Source organism: Bipolaris zeicola (genome assembly GCF_000523435.1).
Source record: "Bipolaris zeicola 26-R-13 unplaced genomic scaffold scaffold_328, whole genome shotgun sequence".
Classification (NCBI taxonomy): domain Eukaryota; kingdom Fungi; phylum Ascomycota; class Dothideomycetes; order Pleosporales; family Pleosporaceae; genus Bipolaris; species Bipolaris zeicola.
In genome coordinates, this window is record NW_006912377.1 from 1 (window position 1) to 21642 (window position 21642).

The following is a 21642-nucleotide window of genomic DNA, read 5'->3' on the forward strand; positions in this document are numbered from 1 at the left end:
CCCCCCCCCCCAGTGCCAGCTTCACCATCCGCTCGTATCGAGACTTCCATTCCCATCTACTTATACGCATGTAGCTAGCCTCAACCTGAGCCTTGCAGCTAGAGTTCCCAGTCTTTAAATTCTGGTTACCAACGAGCTTTGGCCGTGGTTCCGCTTACCTGGCCTTGCCACAACCACTATCCAGCAGCCCTTGCCGCGAGACCACTTTTGAACCTCCAACTGAGCGCCGGTGCTTGCCCCTCTTACCCCTTGCTGCCACAACCAGCATTGTATTGCAGTTGGGGTATTACGTTAGACTTGCCTGTCCTTAGCCTTGAGCAAACAATCTTCTTGCCTGCTACGTATTGCCTACTCCCAAGATTCGGCACACCAACTGCTGCTGTTGCTGCTGCTGCTGCCGCTGCTGCCGCATCAACTCGACATCTCCCACTTTCTTCATTGTAACATGAAATAGCTTGGATGGAACCCGGACCCTTCCGAATGGGTCGCAGGATTGGCGCCGATTGTGGTGTTGTATCCCCTATACGTCGAAGCTGCCGCCGCAGCTGTGGTCGTTGATGGTCGAGGCACACGAACGTCTGGAACAGGGTCAGAGTGAAAGTCTCGTATTACCGGTGCCTCTTTGCGGTCCCAAAGATCCGACACATCCACACCATACTGCCGAGCCACCCTCTCAAAGCAGTTGAAGGCTATTCGATGAGCACGTGCGGCCACGGGTCCCTGCATCCGCTGGAGCCAAGATATCGCCTTCCTCACGTGATGAATCATTACTGAAGCCTCGCACGACGTCGATGAGGGATACGAGAGACCGAGTAGGAAGACGGAGACTGCTTGCATCATGTGGTGCACGAGACACCACCAGGGCAAATCTTCATGAATTCGACTGCTGACATCATCGGGCAAAGACGCAACAATCGCCCTGGCGGCCTCAATACACCCATCCGCCATGTTCCTTGAAAAGCTTGCGTCGTGGGAATCTTTCCATGGTTGCCGTCGCGCAGCCAGAAACGGTCGTGTAAGCAAGATACGCGCGCTGCAAAACTGAAACTTGAGGAGCACACGCTCACGAGAAAACCCATCGCTAGGCCCTCGCCCATCTCCATGCGGTCGGAGCTCCAAAGGTAACGAAGAAACCCACTGGTCTAAGCGTTGACGCAAAAATGTCGAGTCCTGCTGAACATCACTTGGAGACCGGATCATCGTACCAGCCGAGTAGAGTGAGGTGAGAATATTCTGGGTTATTATCGACAACTGTACCCCGGCCCTGAAGTACAAACCAGGACCGGTGCCTGGTTTTGCAAAGCCCTGTGGTGTCACAGGACGGTTCGCGGCAACATTGGATGAGACGGGAAACGGGGTCAAGTGTGACATCGCTACATCCCCAATATTGGCATAGGCTGCTGTGATTCCCTCTCCTCTGCCGTCTTCAGAATTCGTCATGGGCAATGGTACAGAACAGTATGAGTCGACCACGATGCTTGGACGACCGGTTATGACGCTGAGTATTCTCTCAATAGAGTATAGGCTCCACCAAATCTGCACTAGAGATTCTCGTTTCTTCGCATTGGCCGACGGGTCTTCGTTTCGCACATGGAGGCCCAGGGAATATGCAGAACGCAGAGCGATGCCGACGATTGTCCAAGCACTAGCATGGTCAGCACCTCCGTCACTCTCAGCCTACACAGCAAAATGGACATTAATCAGGCACTTACCGATTGACCTGTCCAACACTAAGCCAGTAGAATCCGAGAAGACCTAAGCTTTGAATCTGTGGCACATCTGGATGAGAAGCCACTGCAGCCTCACTCAACCCAAAAGCACGCGCCCGTGCTTGATATGTAATGTGCTCATTTGCCAACCAGCCTTCATTCAGGTGTGCATAGTTGGCTCCAATGGCAAAGACGAGGTTCAGGATGATTTGCCACTTTGGATTCAAACTTGGCGCGTTCCCGCTCTGCAATGCCCCAAAGTATACACGAGCCTGCTCCGTAAACTCTCTACTGGGAAGAATAGGAAAAGAATCGTGCACTTTGGACATGTAGCATTGCACTACAGGGTTAAAAATGTCGGGTCAGCGTATATATCACAGGAAGTATACTGTTCATCCGTGACTTACACAGATGCTCGGCAATATGAGGTTGCGGCATTTCGTGCGGGTCCACATAGAAGTCTATGTTTACATCGTCACAATCTGTCCAGAAGCTGAACGAACTAACCGGCTCGCTGCTGGTGGCGTACGAAGGGTGTCGTGCCGGTCCCGAACTATCCCAGCTCCCCTCTGTTCTCTCGGCTTGGGCGAGTGCAACTGCGCGCAACCATTGCACCTCTGAACTCTTTCCGACAAAGCCTGTTGACCGAGCTTCATCCTTACTATGCAAGTCTTCATCTAGCAAGTCTAGAGCCTCAGTTTCGAGATGCTCGAGATAATCGATGCTGCCCAACTCAACATTTCCGTGTGAGCTCTGAGCGTCGACGTCAGAGTTTGACGGCGTTGGCGTCAGCCTGGGCTCCGTCAAGTCTTCGCCAATCTATGCTGTGTCAATACAAGGGAGCCTTTGTTGACTTTGGAGATAAAGGGGTTGGTAGCAAAGGCTTACTTCGTCTAAAAGATCGGTGATGCGATTACTGTCCTGGATGTTTGCGCGGTCTCTGATTTCTCTCAGCAATGCAGCCAGCTGCTGACATTGCTGCGTAATCCTGGGGCTGTTAGCACTGGAATTATGTTAGGCAACAGAAAAAACACCCACGTTTTCAGTCGATCTTTCCGAGGCAGGATATACACGCATTGGCGGTTTGTGGTCGCACAATGCTTACATGTCGGCTTCTCGCCTGTACATTTGATCTTGTGGGAACGACACTAGACACGCAGACAGGCTGTCAGAAATCATATCAAATTAGACAGAGATGGGAGTTGGCAGGCGACAGTGGCTCCTGGCGATCGTCGAAAAGACCATGGTCATACCACCCCACGATTGCACAGGAACATCTGTGTATGATTCAAACTCACCCCAGTACACGCCCGCGGCACTCGACGCCTATCCTGTGTTCCACTCTGTCCAGTTTCGACCCGTTGTAAGCGTGGAATAGCGACCTTATGTTGAGTGGACGAGCTCGGGCCGTATATGGCTTGGGGATCGTATTCCGGAGCGTTTGAGGCCATGGTTTTAAGGCAGCGCTATTTTGACCGAAGTTGAAGTAATCGCTTCAAAGGATGTACAGCTTGTCTATCTGACATGGGTTTAACGCTATACAGTAACAACGTATTGCCCAAGGACTCTGCATCGAGTCGGGCACGGTGGGACCTGGACCTATGGGGTTGGCGGCTCCAATTTTCGCGTACACTGTGCATCCAAACATGGTTATTTGGGGCAAGGGGCCCTATTCGGATCCTAGGGCCGGCAGTCTCGGCCGTCGAGCTAATACTGTGTTTTCTCCATAAACTCGGGAATTTGGAACGGGACACTTGGCCGTGTCCAATGAGAGCGTCAAAAACAGCCTTCGACCCTGGTGATTCAGGTCTTGTCGTCAGGATAATAATGGGCTGATTCTTCTGCTCTACGGATCACAGATACAAGTGGAAATCGCTCTCTGTGCAGAAAACCGTTCTTCCAAAAGCATGAAGAAGATTTGCGATCTTCCCTATTAGGGTTTCTACGATTTTCCTTAAAGCACGCTCTGCAAGGCTAAACAGACAAACAGAATCACGCGAACAACTCGTTTCTAGGCATAAGCAAGGCCAAATGGCAGGCGGTGTCAGAAGAAGTGCCGATGGCGACAAGAGCAGGGACAACGAGAGATTTTGTGGGAATACACACATGTACAACTTCATCGTGAGCGCCTTACCTTCCCTCGTCCCGCATCATCCATTCCGCGGCGAAAACACGTACATACACACGTACACACATACATTCCACATATGGGACAACGGCGATTTCTGAGCTGCATGGGGCAATTGGGCATCCCTTGCGCAAGTTGGCCTCACAGTTGCATGGGTTTTGACTTGTGTCTCCGACCCTGATACCCTGTTGCACAATATGCGTTACCAGGCTCAATGACTCGACCGTTAGCGGCAGCACTGTGTGTGCTCCAGGGATGGACTAGTTCAACCCCATTGAGAACACTCGGATTTCCAACACCATACAAGTAAATCGATGTGAGAAAGAGAGTATTCCATGTCCCTGGGGTCCAGGGTGAGAGCTGCACTTGCTCATCTGACTTGGACTGCCAATATCCTTTGCTCACATTGGACCCAGTGGCGGTGGTAAGGTCCGCTACGACATTAGCTTCATGTGGAGAGGAGGATACCATCTTCTTATTCCAGAAGAAAAAACACCATCTCCGGTTCAAACACCAACGTACGAATCGACGGTCATCGTGCTCAAGCTTTCCCAAGTAGATGAATCGGCCGATTGTATGTCCTTTTATGTACAGATGCTAGGGCCACATGGACAGTGCACAGTATAGCGGTAGCTATGCTACTGTACGATAGGTGTACCTATGTTGATGAGAATATTGATCCTTCACTTCAACACAGCTGAGCTTTTCGGATTCGTAAATCACAGAATAGCCTCGGAAGTCAAAGTTAATAGGCGATGTTGAGTCGCGATGATTGGCTCCCATGTTGGCGCGGACCAATGGCAAAATATACCGCGTTTATGCGCCAACGAGCAAAGATGATCGATCAGCTTTGCTTGCCTGATCGTCTCGCGTGTTCCGCCGAGCCATCGAACGTATGTACATACATACATAAGTAGCAATTCAATCCGGCTTACTGATAGTATATGGCGCCACATGCTTCGAATCGCTTCGGAGAAAGACGAAGGTTCTAGTAGTGCTCACATTGAGAGAGCATGTACTTGGACACGGGCATCCGATACCACCAATCAGCTTCATCCTTTTCGCCTATCTAACCCCCTTGGTGCTGATGCCCCCGCCAGCATCCGTACATATATGAGCTGATGCTATGCAAGAGTGGCAAGAGGTCTATTCGACCCCAAGCACGCATCGCATGTCTCCACACACCCCGACGCGATCCCATCGCGATTGCGTACATATCGGTTTCTTGCTTTTTGTGGATACCTCTCCACAGCTGGTCGCTCTGCCATACGTAGATGGTTTATTAAGCGACACCATGCGCCTCGTGGCTGGCCCTTCTGCTTCTTCACCCACTGTGCTAGTGGCCAAGGTACATACACTTCTGATGCCCCAGTGCACGTACGTCCATACATGCATAGATACATGCATCTTCCTCGCACATCATTCCCATAAAGGACACCTGCTCATCTCCGCGCGGGCTTCAGGCTCACATGGACAGACTCTCAGGGACACGGCCTTCCGGTGCGCACCGAGCTATCATGTGCTCGACGCATCAAGGAAACTATGTACATAGTTGTGTGCTTGGTACGTGTGCCATATTAATCTGGGTTTGAGCGAGTTGACACATACATCGGAAGCCCAATTGGTGGCGCTTGCTTGGTCAGACGTGACTCAAGACATCTGACTCGAGCAGAGAGATACCAGCCGATCCGCTGGCACTGTGTTCTCGAACTTTTTGCGCCCAAGATATTGCGAAATACATGCAAAGAGTCGGATACTGTAACATCGATCAGTGGAGCCGTTGGTGAGTAATCCTTCGCGCCTTGGCTTTGCTGCATTACCACAAGACAACGTCCCAGACTTCGACCTAGCACAGCCACATACCCACTTTTCCGTTGATCCCCTCTTCCACCTTCCTTCACCGGGTCACCGTATACCGTACATGGAGAAACAAGCGCTCGCTTATGTACTCGATAGTACACCAAGAGATGTATATCGAAAGAACCACAGTGGCAACGGACAAGAGTGGAGCGCCAAGTATTGCATATCAGACAACAGTCGCTAACGCCATTCGGTCTATCCAGAGCCCCATTCCACTGGCTGAAGCTTCAGCCTCATCCCATTTACCGGCTTACTCGTAATCGTCCCACCTGCAACAACTTTTTTCCAGCGGGCCCGCCAACTCCATCGCAAAGCTACCCACCAACACCGCCACGAGTGCCCGCAGCCCAGCTCTCGCAAACCTCTCACCAATACAACTTCTTGGGTCCGTGCGAAAATGTCAGAAAACTATAGTTGCTCTCTGCTCCACCCCTCATGGTCGGGCGTCCAGTTTCCTTGTGGATCCAACATTCAGGCACAAATTCCTGGCATCTGTGCCCCACATTGTGGAGTGGCGATTTATCGCCTACGGAACAATATAAATTGTGGTTCCAACCGGGATATGATGCCCTTCAACCGTTGTGTCGCGGATAGCGACGCGCATGATTATAGGAATCGTGGGGAAGAGTCGAAGCACTTCGTTACACACGCAATTGAGGTAGAGCATGCTTTCCAAGAGGCCGGCGACATCAAAGGCTGAGCTTAAGAGCACCTCTGGATCTGGTATGTATTCATAGATTTCTAACCGCAGATGGCTTTGAATGCCTGTATGTTGGGATAGGAGATACGACGCTCATGTCAAGGTGGATGAAGTGGTTTTGTGACTATGGCTGTAAGCTGTTGCCCGAAAGAAAAGGCTCATGGCATGACTTACCCAGCCACTAAGGTCGTAAGAAGGTGATCCACGATTCTCGTCCGGGAATTCATTACTTCTGGTTATACACGACAGAATATCTCGGCTTCCCTGGCTGCCTGCGCTCTAGAGCTTCATTTTGGCCTTTTTTTTAGCCACAAAATCGCCACATATCTTTCGCAAGCGGATCATCCCGAACTTTAACCTATTGTTAAGCCCCCATGGCAGCTGTTCAACCATCCAGGGCGACAAGAAAATATGGGAAAGGAAGTAGAGCACTTTTCTCTCGTCGGTTCGAAAATCTGCTCGTAGATATTGACCAACTCATCATCGCTATGCTGTAAAGAATCAATGCCGCGACCCAGGCCCCCTAGGCCTATCATGTCCATGGTACCTTGGGTAGAATAGTGCCCCATCTCTAGTATTCGATCCGGCCGCTCACCCAGATCCTTATTATATGACGGAACTCAGTCGATTTTGCCCAAAACATGGGATACAGATCTCTGATGTTCCGGAAATGGAAGGCTGATGTAATGCTTTTACGCATTTGTCTATGCTCTTCGCCGTCAGGCGTAACTAGGCTCTTCCCGATGATCTTCTTCATAATTGTTTTCCTAAATGGTGGCTTCCCAAAACTGTAGCTTTTGTGTACAAAAACGTCTGCCAGCGCTTCCGTCGACGTTGGCATCAGCGTTGTTGTATGGAAGATGCCTCGGAATACGACAAGGCCATCGTTGGGTATATCCTTCATGGTACCGAGAAACGATTCCCAGGGGGCTTGACGCATCCACATCCAACTATGGCCGATGATTGGAATGAAACCTTTCGCCTGCGGCAGACTAGAAAGAAAGGATACAAAACGGGGTTGTAGAAAACCAATATGCTATTGTTGAGCAGCGTGAAGAAGACGACATGCCTCATAAGAGCATAGACGTTGTTGTCATTGCTGCTGCTGTCTTGAAAAAAGATACGGGAATAGCTTGAGTGTGGCCATTGCCTCCAGGATAGGGTACAAGACGCAGTTTGCAAGGTTGAAGTGCATCTTGGCGCAGTCATCAGGCGACATGTCCTCTCACAGGTAAACGATTAATCCCAAATCGCTTTCTTCAGACGCGCGCACCAATCCAAGTATATCTATCTGAATTCTACACCTTTATTTCTGCGTACACAGGCCAACATATCCGTCAAGTTAGGATCCAACATGTGCGTACGAAATAAGCAAAGGCTATTGAGCAGCTTAGCCAGAAGTAATAGGCTCCCCCCTGTGATGTTGGAAAAGCGAGATTCTCTAGTTCGATAGCTGAAGTTACACCGCCTCCGTATAGCTTGTATAAGCAAGAAACCAAGATTACACCTGAGCGGATGCGGAAACCGTTGCAGATCATGTTTTGAGCAATTGCACCAGATGCGTCATACACATAGTTGCCACCATCGCGGCTCGAGTTGCGATCAACACGGCGAATAGAGGGTAGCAGGGGATCGATTGGCTCGCATACCGTTGCGTGTTTCGTTAACCGTGGTAGTCAATGCTGATCAGGCACGAGATTGCCGAGATTGATATCAGCTGCGTGTCTGAAACCTAATCCTCTCGTTTTCTCGCAAAGTTGGCCCAATGAGAGGTATCCAGTCACGCCATTCGTAATCGTTTTTGCAAACCTCTAGATTAGGCTCAAATCAAAATGCTGTAGTATGTAGTTTCTCGCCTTGGCTTCGTATTCCAAGTCTCAAAAATCCAATTAAAGAATCTTATTATGAGATCGACTCATTCGTCTAAATTACCGAAGATCATTTCCTGCATAAATGGATCTGGATTTCTGCTTGATACCGCTATCGAATATGCAAGCCCGGGTGTCTAGTAAAGCGAAGCTTTGATCAATGAACCCGACCAGACAATGTCAGTGAGAGAAAAAGAAAAGGCAAACACGACGCACTTGCCATCGGAGAAACAACAAAAGAAACAGACACAACCAAAAAAAGTGGCTCAAAAGTAAATATCAAACCATCGTCCCGTATCTGTCCAAGGAAAAAAAACACCCCCCACGTCTACTCCACGCTTTCTTCCCTCCCTCAAATCCCCCCCTTTCCACATCAACTCCACCCTCTCCTCCTCACCCACCATGGCCTCACCCATCCCCCTCTCATTCCCCCTCACCCCCACCCCCGCACACTCGAGCGCAAACCCCGCCACAACCCGCTCCGCCTCGCGTGCGCACCCCGTCAACGCATGATCATCTCCCTCAAAAAGCCTCAACTCCCTTTCCCCCCCCCGTGCCATACATCTCATACAAGCTCTCCGAGCACCCATGACTCAGCGTGCAATCTCCCGTGCCATGTAGCAACAACAAAGGGCGTGGAGCGAGCAATGCTACACCATCTGCCTCGGCAGTCTGCGGCGCGATTCCCACGCAGCCCACGACGCGCGCATCGCGACTTGCGACTGTGAACACGGGTGCGCTGCCGAAGGACCAGCCGACCAGCACGAAAGAGGATATATACGGTATGTATCTTGGAGTTTGCGCATCGCGGCGAGGACGTCGCGGACGCAGTGCGGTGTGCGTGCTGGGAAGCGGTAGTCGAGGCGGGAGCGCGGCCATGGGATGTGGGAGGGAGGCTAGTTTCTCGGATAGAGACAGGTACATGGAATGAGGGCCCGACGACGACGACGACGACGACGACGCCGCCGCCTGCGCCAGAGAGGAAGATGACGCCGGTGGTGGTGGCGGGTGTGGGCGAGGTGGAGAGTGGGAGGTGCAAGAAGCCGGGGACGCTGCCGTTGGGTTCTGACGAGACTTTTATCGAAAGCGGGCTCGACGATGGAGGATGTGGCGTGCGCGTTTGGGGCGTGGGAGAGGGAGAGGTAGTCGTCTAGACGGGCGGGTTTCCAGGAAGGGAGAGGGGGGGGGGGTGATGAGGATGATAGGGGGAGGTCTTGGGTGGTGATGCCATAGCTGGTCGGGTCAAAATGTCAATGTGGCTTAGGAATCTTTTTCATGAGATCCAAAAAAAACACAATGGAAGAAAGAATCTTTCTCGAGATTGGGCTTGATGATTTACACTTGTTCTTTGATTGAATACAAGACTTATGTTTCACCACTTTGCTCGTTACACCAATTTGCCTCCCCCCCCCCTTCGGAATCATACTTTGCGTTGTGTGACATCCCCTTTTTTTGGAAGCTTCTGCAGACACTGGAGTATATGCTGAGCTTCTTGCCGTCAGTGAATATGATTTCCTCTACCCTCCCAAAAAAACACTTGGACAATAAGTCTTAATGAAACAACGTGATATCAAAAGGGACACTCGGTCGCTTGATGGCAAATGCAATAGATGGTATCGAATTTCATACATGATCAAGACGAACAACGAGATTAATTGACCCAAGAAAAAACTCCTTCGTAGCCCAAATCCATTTTGTTTTGTTAGCTCTGTTCAACTGTTCACTTTGGCCCGCTCCATTTCCCACTCGGTGTCTTTCCTCTGAACCCACCTCCACCTCTACCCCGCGGAGACTTCGTCTTTTCAATCCTGCCCTTTGCTCCCCCTCTACCCTCTCCACCGCTGACATTGCCTCCCCTCGATCTCTCCTGGCCCAATGCTCGCCTCTGATTCTTTTGCCCAGCACCTCCACCCTTCGCACCGCCTCTACCCATGCCTGAGCCAGACTTTGCTTTGCGAATTTCTTGCCAGTCTGCCTCGGCGCCATCGTCGTCCATGTCCATTTCGTCATCTTCATGAGTGCGCTTGTTGCTGAACTTGAGGCGTCCCTTCTGGCCGGTTTGAGCGGCATCGCGTCCTCGGATGGCGTCAACATAGGCGTTGATACCCGCTTCCAACGATGTGTTTTGGTCATCGATATCCATGAGAGCATCCTCGTCATCGGCAGCTTGCTTCTTTGATTTTTTGCCCTTGACCTCTGTCTCGTCGTCTGATTCGCCAAGGATGAGTTTGCCGTCTTCGTTCGTGCGCGCCTTGATCTTCGTTGGCTGCTTGCGTTGACGCAGAGGCTTTGTTGAGGATATGTTTCCGAGAGCGCGCTTGGACAGCAGATCGAGAGGCTCGTCCTCATCTTCGATGATGTAGGTGTTGCCGCCCTTTGCGCCGCCGCGCTGTTGTTTGCTTTGGCTCTTGACAAATTCGTCCTCGGAATCACCCTCGCTTTCGTCGCTCTCGCTGCCGTATACAGCTTGGTCGTACTCGCTCTCAAACTTGCCCTTTCGCTTCTCAGTTGGCTCTTCGCCATCCTCCGCGGCCTGCTGTTTCTTTTTCTTGCGCTGCTCGCGTGTCTTACGGATGTTGGTAATTAGCTTGCGATCCTCCATAGGAGTGGCGCGCTCAACTTCCTCGACACCGAACTTGCGAACCATGCGCTCCACGATATGCTTGACCTTGGCCTTGAAGTGAGCCTTGTGCTCGTGGCTCCAAACCATCAGATTTTTGAGAAGGGTGTTGAGGCGCGGGCGGACGAGCGACTCGGGCAATGATATAACCTCGACTTTGACAAAGCCAAGTACACTGCGGACAATTTCGCGATTGGGGTTCTGGAGGAATATGTCCATGAGATCGCAGAGATTTGTGATTGTTTCCTTGGATACCTGGTCATGGAATTGGTAAAGTATACGGGTGACGGCTGTGATGGATGCAGAAATCATGTGTGGGGTCGTAGCGGCCAGACCAGCTGACACCATTGTGAAGTACTCCTCGAGCGATGCCTCTACTGTGGGGGCATCGGCAGGCATATTGGGTACCTTGGATTGCACAACCTGACCGCCCTGAGCCATCTTCTCGCCCATTGCGACAAGCAGGTTGTAGGCAGCCTCTCGAGCTTTCTCGTTGGTCTCCTTAGCCGAAATGACGACCTCAGAGAGGATAGAAGGGATGAAGTGAAGATCGCTCTCGGGCAAAGACTCAAGAACCTGGAATAGCGCATTGAGTCGGTCTCTTCGTGCGGGAGCTGATGCCTTTTCTGCACTTCCGAGAAGCAGCTGCTGTAGCTCTGCATTGCGCTCTCTCAAAGCTGCTCGACCCATCTCAGATTCTGCAAGCCGAGGAATAAGCTTGTATGCCTTCTTCTGCAGTTGCGGCTCATTCTCCCGATTGATCATAATCTCGGCCATACGGAAAAGCGAGCGATAGCTATCACGTGGGAGGTACAAGGCGATTGTGATGATTAGATCCATGAGGGTGTGGCTCATGGGTGGCATCTTATTGGGGCCTATTTCCTGCTTTTGTTTGGCTGCTTGAGTCTGCGAGCCAGGTTCAGGTAGTGAGGCCTCAAGATTGGTCGCAACTCGCTCAAAAGTTTCCATGAGCTCTCTCTCAGGCACAATGCTCAGATACGCGTTGATAGTCCTAAGGATAGTGCCGCGGTACTGCGGCAGAGTCTGGCTGTATACGTTAAATAGGACTGCAAGCATGTTGCTTGCAAAGTTGGCGAGATGGTCCAGATTCTTCTGTGCATCAGCTTTAGAGATACGGGCCTGCGCAAGCAGGTCGTCTTCGGACTCCAGTTCCACAATGGCCTTGTTGCTGTCTACCATATTCTGTAGAGCTCTGCAGATGTCCGTTCGTAGATCAGCTTGACCATAAAGAAGATTTGCCAGCATCTCACAAAAGGTCTGATCGAAAGCCTCGACCAGATCCAATGGCAAGTCGCAATAGCCGGGCAAGATTGACCAGATTTGTTGTACTACTGTTTCGAAAACCTTGATCTCCATTGTCTTATCCTTCTCGCCATGATCTATGACCTTTTGGTAGAGCTCTTCGCTCAACGGAACCATCTCTTTTCTGAAGTGGAACAGCTTGGCGTTGTGCACAGAATCGCGAAGGAGCGGAAGCATCCAGACTCGTCCAGTCTGTCCTGGTGGTGGCCGTGGCAAGTTCAAGGGGAGTATCTCAAGGACAACATTAGGCCCCATTGCAGTGATTGCCTTTGAAATAACTGCGTCTGCTTCTTTTTTACCCGCAAAGCTGTCATTACCTCTAAGGTCACCGACAACACGTAGCACAGGTTTGAGGATAGGATCTGAGCGCCATCTGAGAGTCTCGAACATCGCGGCGAAGACGTTAAACACTTCCATCCAGGCAGCTTGATACTTGACGCTCAAGAGATCCTGGGCAACCTTAGCAACTTTTTCCAGTGTCTTCTCGTCGAATACAGAGGGCTCGAGGATGACGCTGTCGGGGATGAGGTTTACGATGAACGAGATTAAACACTCAGAGGCAGAGATGCGGATGTTGTGCGACGAGGATGTAAGGAACTCGGCAATGGTGGTGAACAACTCGGGCAATTTCATAAAGGTCTCTTCGGGCTCAATCTGAGCAGAGACTTCATATCCGCGTGATACGACTGCTATCCAGGGCGGAAGCAGCTGTGAGTCGTTTTTGGAGGGCTGCAGCTCGGAGATGACTTCGAGCAGTCTGGGAAGCTTAGCAGACGCAAGCTCGTTGGCCATGCCTGCAAAGATGACCTCGAAAATGTCAAAAGCAGCCATAGTCAAGAACTCGTTGCTCGACTTGGAGATGTTGAGCAGCAGCTCGCACAATACATCGATCTTGGTGCTTGGCCAGCCGCCAGACGACATAGCAATCGTCTTGATGAGCTGCAGAGCATGAATCAGGTCGGGGTCCTTGTTTTCTGCATCCCTCTTTCCCTTGTGCTTGCGCGCCTTGGCTGCCGCCTCCGCCGCTATGTCCTTGAGCATTTTTTGCGCCGTCTCAGCGCACATGTCTGCTGCGGGATGGTCTAGCGCAGGGCTTGGCGGCGGGTTCGCAAGCACCTTTTTGAGTGCTTCCTGTGCCCTCTTCCTCACTTTGGGTCTGTGGTCGACTGATATCTGCAGTAGTCCCGCGACAGCCCTACGCGGGCTGATGGTTGTCTGTGGCAGCTCCCAAGCACGCGCATCCTGCACGAGCAAAAGCGACTCGAGGCATCCTATCGAGGACCTGATCAGTGGCGCATCGGCGTCTTGTGCGGTAAGGGCGGGCGCGAGGCTAGTGAGGATATCGGTGAACTTGGATCGCAGCAGCGGGGCGGGTACATGGGGTGTGACAAGATCCAGCAGGTAGATGGTTGCTGTGGCCGTGTCCTTGTTAGCAATTCCCTGGGCCGTTATTTGACGGGCCAGTAGCGATAGCAAGGCTGCGAAGTAGGCTGTCGGCGTGAATTCAGAGTTTTGCTGGCGGAGCGTATCTTCGATGGCCGAGAGCAAGACATGGGTCTGCAAAGGTCAGCGGCGGCCCTCGCAGCAAAGGCGAAAAAGACGAGACGAAAGTAAATCTTACCTGCTGCTGGCCTTGAAGCTTCGGGTTGTCCCGGATCTTGGACAGTCTCTCGTCGAGCGACATTGCGACCAACTTCCGCGTGGGTGTAGACTGTTGCGCGCGACAAGTGCTCAATTTTTGGGCCTCTCGAACTTTTTTGACCTGGCAGGGATCCTGGCTGTACGCTATCGATAGCTGCGCACCGCCACCAGCCCCACCAACTCCACCATTCATGGCTCACGCCTTGCACACAGCCACATTGAGTTCCATTATAACCATTGCAATTGCAGTATTTTCATATGTATCGTGCGCTATGTATCGAAGCTGACATAGGAAGGGTATAAACAAAAACATCGCCAATGTGTTGTACAGGATTTGCGTACCACCGCAAAAAAAAAACCTAGGGCCAGATGTGCACACAAAGCACGCCCCTCTGGTCCACACCCATATTCCCTCCCCTTTATAACCCTACTATTGTAATGTATACAAGCATTAAGCAACTCGTAAGCTGCCGCGAAAGCAAACAAAGTAAATCTTGTAAAACAAAGAAAAAAAGATTACTCCTCCATCAGGGTATCATCAACACGCCCCCGCACGCTAGTCTTGCTACTCTTCTTCGAAATGTTCATGAAGCTGAGTCTCTTCTTCACACTGCCTGATCGCGACGCTAGTGATTTATCGCTCTTCTGGCTCTTGACCGTGTCTGGTCGTGGCGCGCTCGACTGGCGCGGGAGGCTGCTGTCACTCATGTTCGATCGGCCATTACTTGGGAAGCTTGGCAACGCCTCTGGCTGTGGCGAGCTTGGTGTAGAATTGAGGAAGTTCAAGCTCAGTCGATGGCGGCTCGATGGTTCCTTGTTGCGGCTACCCGACGAGACTGTGGTTGAAGCGTCGTCGTCAATTGTCGGTTTTTCCACCTTGAGATCCTTGTCCTTGTCCTTTTCCTTTTCCTTCTCTTTTTCCTTGTCTTTCTCCGATTCCCCCAAGAGGAAATCTTTGGTCAAAAAGGCTAGACTGTGTCTTTTTTTGTCTTGTCGGGAAGACCGACCATTTTGTACTGGTGGTGCTACCTTGTCTCCATTGGCTGTCTTTTCGTCAGGTGCCGGACTTGCTACTCGTGAACGCGACGTAGCTGCCGCCAGCCATGAGCCAGTAGGGGACCGTGTCGCCGGAGCAATGTTTGTAGGCAATAGAGCGGATAGTTCTCGGGAATAGGCCGCCTCAAATCCTGCTATGGTTAGATTGTGTCAACAACATTGTGTTTCCTGGGATACATACGTTGTGAAAGGTCTGCTTTGGTGGCTTGCTGAGCAGGCCTCACATATAGCGACAAGCAGCGGCGAATAACGAGAGCATAATCAATCAAGGCAACTCTCATAGCATTCTCCAAAGGATTAGGTTGGGACATCTCATCATCGTCTTCTGCATGATCCAGTGGCGGGAGCAGGTCGTGATAATTGGCCACGCAGTCTCGTGAATTCGTATCGACAGCATACATGAGTTCTTGAGTGAGCATGTTGAAAGCAGTGTCGTCGCCATCTGCAATGCGCTTTTCAATAGCAAGGAGCTCTACTGTCTTGCGTGATGTGCGCTCAATGCCCATTTGCAGTGGCGTAAGTGTCACAGTGCCTACAGCAACGATTTCACTTCTTCGTAGGATTGTTGGAAAGCTCTCGGCTGTGGTGTAGAGGCTCTTCTCTGCAGTTGCCTCTCTCGGGTTGAAGGCTGATGGCGAACGACGAGATGCTGACGTGAAGTGAGATGGTCGAGATAGCAGGTAGTAGTCCTTGACGGATTGAGACACCTTTGCTCGTTGGTAGATTGGATGTGTCAGATCCTTCTGTGGGCTGACCGGGTAGATTTGCAGGTACTGGCCTTCGACGTCTACTTCTGCACCGGGATTGATGACCTGTGCTGAAGGATGCTGTTGTTGCATTCTATCTGTGAACGAGGCCAATCGATCATTGGATGATCCTTCAAAGATGAACTGCTTGTCCCGCAATCCAGGAGGAAATCCTAGACCCCTATACACCACCCTGAAGTAGCGGGGGTTGGGGCGCTCGCCCCTGGCGATACTTTCGTGGATCTTAGCCATGGCATGCTGAGTTCGTGCAAGCTTCGCAAAATCGAAGATGTTGTGTTCGTATTGTGTCGCAAGCTCCCTGTAAGCAGCCAACGCGTTGTCCCATGACTGTCCGGTCTCATAGTGGTCGATCATCTGGAAGTAGAGTTGTTCCTTTCGCTCAAATGCAGACTGAGGTGGCATGCTCGGGTCTGTAAGTGGGTCTACAGTCAAGTTTGGATCCCAGTCATACAACTCAGCATGCAATCGGAGCGCAAGTCCTGCCTCGGTGTAGTTCTGAGCGTCGGCCTGAAGTTCAACAAGCTGATGTACGTAGCGGATGTACATGTCTTCCTTCTGCATGTCCTTCAAGAACTCCATTAAGTGCAGTGTGTCCATGATGTGGAAAATCTCTCCAGTGGCCTCGGTGCTGTGCACAGCAACGAGCAGGTCAAGCAGCTCATCAACAGTGGAGATGAGGTTCTTCAAGGCCCCAAGCAACTCTTCTTCAGGGTTGTGGGCAAGAGGCTCAAAAAGCTCAATCAGCTCCTGAATGAAGTGTTTCTGCGAGACGGCTTCAGTTAGGTGTTTTGTCTTGAACAGGTTGTCCAAGCAATCAATCATCTCGGCCTGTATAAGAGCCAGGTCTTCACTCAACGTCCATTCGCTGATGATCATCGTTTGCAGCACTTCAATAGCTACACTGCGCAGACCTTCATGAACACTGAGACAAAGCTCCACAATGGGTGCGACCAGCCCGGGCACATATTGCACTTGGAAGCCACCCATCTTGTCAAGTCCGTACTGGGCCTTGTCTTCGGCGGTCGCCTCCCAGCCAATGGTCTCCCAACTACGTTGCAGCAAATCCGCGCCGTGTTCACGAACATCGCCAGCGATCTTCCACACAGCCCGACGCTTCTGCTCTGGGAATGTTTCCAACGCAAGCGCATCACTGCCCACAAGCTTTAGCAACGCATCGAAGAATGCGCGCCACAGTTCCGTGCTGAAGCGGTCAGCCTCATCAGGAAGAGGAAGAAAAGAGTCGGATAGGATGTTGAAGAGTTTCTCTAATGCACGCATGGTGGCCTTGTGGTGGTAGATGTGCACACTCAGCCAGGAGCTGGGAAACGCCTCGCAATCGAGAATGGAAATGTACACCTGCAACACCGAAAACAAAAATTCAGCTGTCTCCTCCTTGGGCCACTCTGGGTGTAGGAGTGAGGGTAGACTCGACATTGCTGCAAGGACAGCCGAAATCTCAGCCATAGCCTCGTCAAACGAAGCCTCAGCAGTCGTGGGCCGTGTCTGGAAAGGGTAGCTTGTAGGAAACAATAGAGAGAGCGTCTTCTTAGGTGGCCGAGGAGTGGCTTGTATGGCACGGTATGATTCGACCAGTTTTGGCATGTACTCGGGAGCTTCCTTTCCAAGTTCATCCACCTGCGATGCTACCACTGAGCAGCAGAGGCGTACTTGGTCCTTCCACTGGTCGGTGACGGTCTCTACTCTACCCCAGTATGGCGCTAGCCACTGCACCGTGCTTGCTAAGAGCATGCGGCGTACTTCAGGCGGGCGGAAGATTTGAAGATCCGACAGATGATGAATCAGAACGAGCTTGTAGAGGATAAGCTTGCCCTGTACATCGGAAGAGGATTCGATGAACCCAGCAGTCAGCTTGAAGACTTCTGTAGCAGGCATGCATCCTTCTAGCTCCGTGATCCAAGCATGAAGGTTTTGGACTAAAATGGTCTTGGTGCCGATGAGAACAGGTGATTGGTTCTTCATCAGGGATTCGAGAGATGTAAAGAGCACCTTCATTTCCTTGCTGAACTGGGCTCTGTCCTTGATGCCGATGCTCTCCTCCTTTGCCTTTTGCCTCTCTCGAGCGTTGACCAGGAACTTCATGATTAGTTTGCCAACCTTGAAAGTCGCACGTAGCCTCCGGGAACTCTCTGGGTCGGTAGGTTTGGCTAGAAGTCGACCGAGACTTTGCATCAGACATGAAGTGACGAGCGAGTGGAACACCTTAGTCCGAGCGTACTGATCCACAAGGGGCTCGAGGTTGAAGCGTCGGTCATGAACGATTCCCAGGACAATCACAACGGCGTTGAAAACTAAATCCTCGTACTCATCACTGCCAGCATAATGGCTCTGGATAGCAAAGAGGGCATCGAAGACCTCACTTAAAAGCTTGACGATTTCAATCTCTGGGACGAAATTGAATCGGCGTAGTAACCCTACGAGTTCACCTGGTGGTTGTTCTTGCCACTTGATGAGACCTAATATTGTCGGGTCTTGAGAGTATTTTGTGCTGCAGAGAAAGGTTTTGACGTGAACGGCAGCCATTGGACCCATGACATGCTCATCCTTCTTCTTAGCGCTCCATGGTAGTCCAAGGTAGGCGCCTTTGCCAGCAATCATACCCGAGGTGTATTCATCGTATTTGTACAAGGTCAAGGCGTGGTCGCCATCGCGGGCAAAGGCGTCCTGGTTCCAGAGTGGCATCCAGCATAGGGCAAATGGGAATCCAGGCGCGTCAGCAACGCTCATGACTAGGTGTGAACCAGGCACGTCTTGAGGATCAATGGCAAGCCGGATGGTCGAGTTCCAGCCTTCGCCTCGTTGAGCTGCTGTTGTGCGCCATGCTGTGTGGCCTGCACTGTTGGTGGACGGATAGATGCAGCCTTCAATGCGTTCTCCAGAGCTCTTCCGAACCTCGATAGTGAGCTGCAAGTTGCTCATAGGAGAAGTTTGTCCCAATGGAACAGAGCCAGTCTTTGGGTGAGCCAAAAAGGCGTTTTTTGGAAGGAAAGGCTCGACCAGTGTCAGGTAGATGTCACTACGGGGTTTAGTTGGAGCACCTGAGAAGCCAATCTTCCGACACTGCTTGATGTTGTGAAGCACTGTCGGGACCTTTTGAATGAGCCGCTCAGCATCGGTCTCGACAAAGGCCTTGAGGTGTATGGTGATGCGGCTAATATGGGGATCCCGCGTATACTGCCCACTGGCACTAGGGTATATCTCAGGGAGTATACTGTCCCAGTCACCCCCATCTTCGGAAACATCTTCACCAGATGCTGCGGTACAAAACATGGCAACAGTGCGGTCTGCTTCGGAGCGTGACTGCAAGACTTGGTTTACGGGGACGACGCCAACTGCGACTGTTCTTTTTAGCGTCTTCTGATCTCGAGACAGAGCCCTTGCTCGTGTGGTTGCAGTTGCAGCCGACCCCGGACGTGGCTCGGCTGTCTGGGAGCGGCTCTGGTCGAAGCTTTGATGTCGGCGCTCTTCAGACGAGTCAGTTTGTCGTGAGTTGACTGACTCCTTCCTCTTTGATCCGCCAAACATGACGCTGCGCCTGCCGCCCTTGATGCTTCCTTGTTGGGAAGGCTGCACCCCGGATGTCTTGCTCGGAGTCGTTTCCCTACTTGAGCCGCCCTTCTCGCCGGCTGAGGACGAGCGCAGAGGCTCATTGGTGGTGAGTCGAAAGACGAGATATAGCGTGGAGCCAGACCCCGCGCCTTCGCCAATGTCCGTCAGGCTGAGATCTACGAGCAGTGCGCGCAGCTTGTCGCCAGCCAAAGACACGGCTGTCCCGTCTTTGTTAGTCAGGTCGAAAGAGTAGGCCTCTGAGAGGGGTTGTGGTGCAGTACCAGGTGTCTTGAGACACAGGTGCATGCATATTTGAGCCGCTCCAGGCACAACGTCGCCCGCCACATGCTTGAGACTGACGAACAAGTGGTGCAGATTGTGCTCATCGAGCTGTGGAGTGGGCCGGCTGTCGAGAAGGCTCATCATTGACTGCAACTTGGTAATCTCAATGGCCGAGTCGTCGCCTGTCAAGATGCGCCCGCGCTGCGAAGGGCTGCGCACAATGACATCCCCACACAGCATCTTGTTGCCGGCAACTAGATCCCAGACGGTTTCTTCCCGCACCTTTTCCAGTTCCTTTGCGGTGAGCACCTTGTGCAACAGTTGGCGGCGTGCCGTGTCCAGGGTGTTGACGAGCGTGGACATTTTGTCCAGCGAGCCATATTTGCGTGCAAGCAGGAGCTCGTGCACCTTTGTCGAATGCCATTCTCGCAGGCACGAGGCGATTTCGTCTACCAAGGGCTCCTGGGCGGATGTGGGTGTCTCGTCGCCAATCTTGAGCATGGGTACGGGCGCGGGGGGTCGTGGGGCGGTTGGGTCTGATATGGGCGACAGGGGAAGGGCCAATTGCTGCAGATGCTCTTCGCGGGCAGTCCATTGCGAGTGGGTGCTGCCTGCGCGCTTTCTGTTTGATCTGCGGCTGGAGGGTGGGCGGCCGGTGGTGGGATATGGCAGCGAGGAGACGGCATCGCTCTTTGAGCTTTGGCGGGCATGAGCGGTCGAGGCTTTTGCAAACGGAGAGGTGGTGCGAGTGCTCTCGGTGGGTGTGACGACGCCGTTGGTGTGCTGTGGATAGGTGCTGGCACGGCGGGCATCGGTTGCAGTGTCTTGGGAGGGCGTGTCTTTACTGTCGCCCAGAACCTCGCGCACCTCGACACAGACGCGTGGGAAGATGCCCGAGAAGACGCGCGCTTCGAGCGTCTGGCCCTTGACGCTCGTCAGGCCAGCCAGCAATGAGGGCGGCGCAACCAAGTAGCCGCGGTACCAGGCGCCATCTTGCCCACCCTGTTCAATTATGTACAGCTCATCGCCAATTTCGAGGGGCAGGTCGGCGGGCGACGAGGGCTGGAAGGGGTATATGCATATGGCGAACGCGATACGCGGGAGTGGTCTCCAGCTCGGCATGGCACCAGACGTGTCGGGCTATATGGGAGGGGGGAGTCGGCGACAGAGCATCACGAGCAATGGGCAGCGGGCTGGTGTCGCGGGGGCTCTGGGCGAGAGGGACCTGTTTTCTGGAGGCGGATGAGGCGGACGGGGGGGGTGGCAGCAACAGAACAGAAAGAGGGTGGTGATAATGGGGGAGGGGGGGCTTGTGGTGCGCTGCTGGGCTGCAAGATGCCCCTGATGGGATTGCCGAATTGGAAATCTGGGGATAGTACTTAGTAGACAGTAAGTAGTCTCTAATACCCAAGCAAGAGTTAGGGAGAACAAGCGGGGCGCGAGGGACGCGAGGGAAGAGGACGATCTTGTCTGCGTCGCCTGCGCGTCTCGGAGGGCGTATGGGCGACGATGAATGGGCAGGCAAAAGTTTCAGAGACAGCAAAGGACAACGGTGATGGCCTTCACAGCGCCGTTCGGTAGCAGCCGTGCCTGCATGAAGCTCGGAGCACAGTCGTCGTATCAAGGCCAGCATGGCCCCCGGTCCCAAGCGCCGGCCATGGGTGGCTTTGCAACATTATGTACGTACGTACGTACGCATGTATCTATGTATCCAAGGACCACTGTGTATAGTGTTGATGATATGGCTTGCAAGCACCCAACGCGCCCAGAGCGGGTGTGCTGCCGCAGCTCCGGCGCGGCGGCGGGGTCTTGTTTGTTTGTTTATATGTACGGACGGACATGTCTATCCAGATGCATACTTGCTCTCCCGATAGATATACCAACTCATCCATGGCCATGCTGAGCATCAGTTGGGAAAAAAAACGGGGGTGGCGCTGGCGGGTCAGGGATTGGCACTGCACAGCGCTCCCACTGGCTTGGCTTCATTCTGCGCCGGGCCACCACCCATCCATCCAGCAACAGCCTGCAAGTATACCATCTACCCAACTCTCTCTCTCCCCTTTCCACACCCCCCCCCCCCCCCCCTCAACTTGGCTTGGCCTGTCCGCGATCGCTGCACGC

General features: G+C 52.5%; 5 protein-coding genes across 5 annotated transcripts; all 5 read right to left on the reverse strand.

The window, feature by feature from the left end:
* Positions 1-435: 435 nt before the first annotated feature.
* Positions 436-3357, reverse strand: COCCADRAFT_41483 (uncharacterized protein; the record flags this gene model as incomplete). The annotated part of the gene is made up of 6 exons (XM_007719596.1): positions 436-1645; positions 1713-2049; positions 2117-2528; positions 2598-2697; positions 3008-3175; positions 3341-3357. 6 exons carry the CDS (start codon positions 3355-3357, stop codon positions 436-438), a joined length of 2244 nt encoding a protein of 747 aa, XP_007717786.1.
* Positions 3358-5892: 2535 nt separating this feature from the next.
* COCCADRAFT_41484 (uncharacterized protein) lies at positions 5893-6364 on the reverse strand (the record flags this gene model as incomplete). Its single annotated transcript, XM_007719597.1, has 3 exons — positions 5893-5998; positions 6067-6189; positions 6228-6364. The coding sequence occupies 3 exons, from the start codon at positions 6362-6364 to the stop codon at positions 5893-5895; spliced, it is 366 nt and encodes a 121-aa protein (XP_007717787.1).
* A 1844-nt stretch (positions 6365-8208) lies between these two features.
* On the reverse strand, positions 8209-9708 carry COCCADRAFT_41485 (uncharacterized protein; the record flags this gene model as incomplete). Its single annotated transcript, XM_007719598.1, has 5 exons — positions 8209-8232; positions 8598-8805; positions 8837-9168; positions 9221-9356; positions 9692-9708. 5 exons carry the CDS (start codon positions 9706-9708, stop codon positions 8209-8211), a joined length of 717 nt encoding a protein of 238 aa, XP_007717788.1.
* A 277-nt stretch (positions 9709-9985) lies between these two features.
* COCCADRAFT_41486 (uncharacterized protein) lies at positions 9986-13892 on the reverse strand (the record flags this gene model as incomplete). Its single annotated transcript, XM_007719599.1, has 2 exons — positions 9986-13765; positions 13830-13892. The coding sequence occupies 2 exons, from the start codon at positions 13890-13892 to the stop codon at positions 9986-9988; spliced, it is 3843 nt and encodes a 1280-aa protein (XP_007717789.1).
* Positions 13893-14365: 473 nt separating this feature from the next.
* On the reverse strand, positions 14366-20643 carry COCCADRAFT_9622 (uncharacterized protein; the record flags this gene model as incomplete). Its single annotated transcript, XM_007719600.1, has 2 exons — positions 14366-15036; positions 15087-20643. 2 exons carry the CDS (start codon positions 20641-20643, stop codon positions 14366-14368), a joined length of 6228 nt encoding a protein of 2075 aa, XP_007717790.1.
* Between the last annotated feature and the right edge of the window lie 999 nt (positions 20644-21642).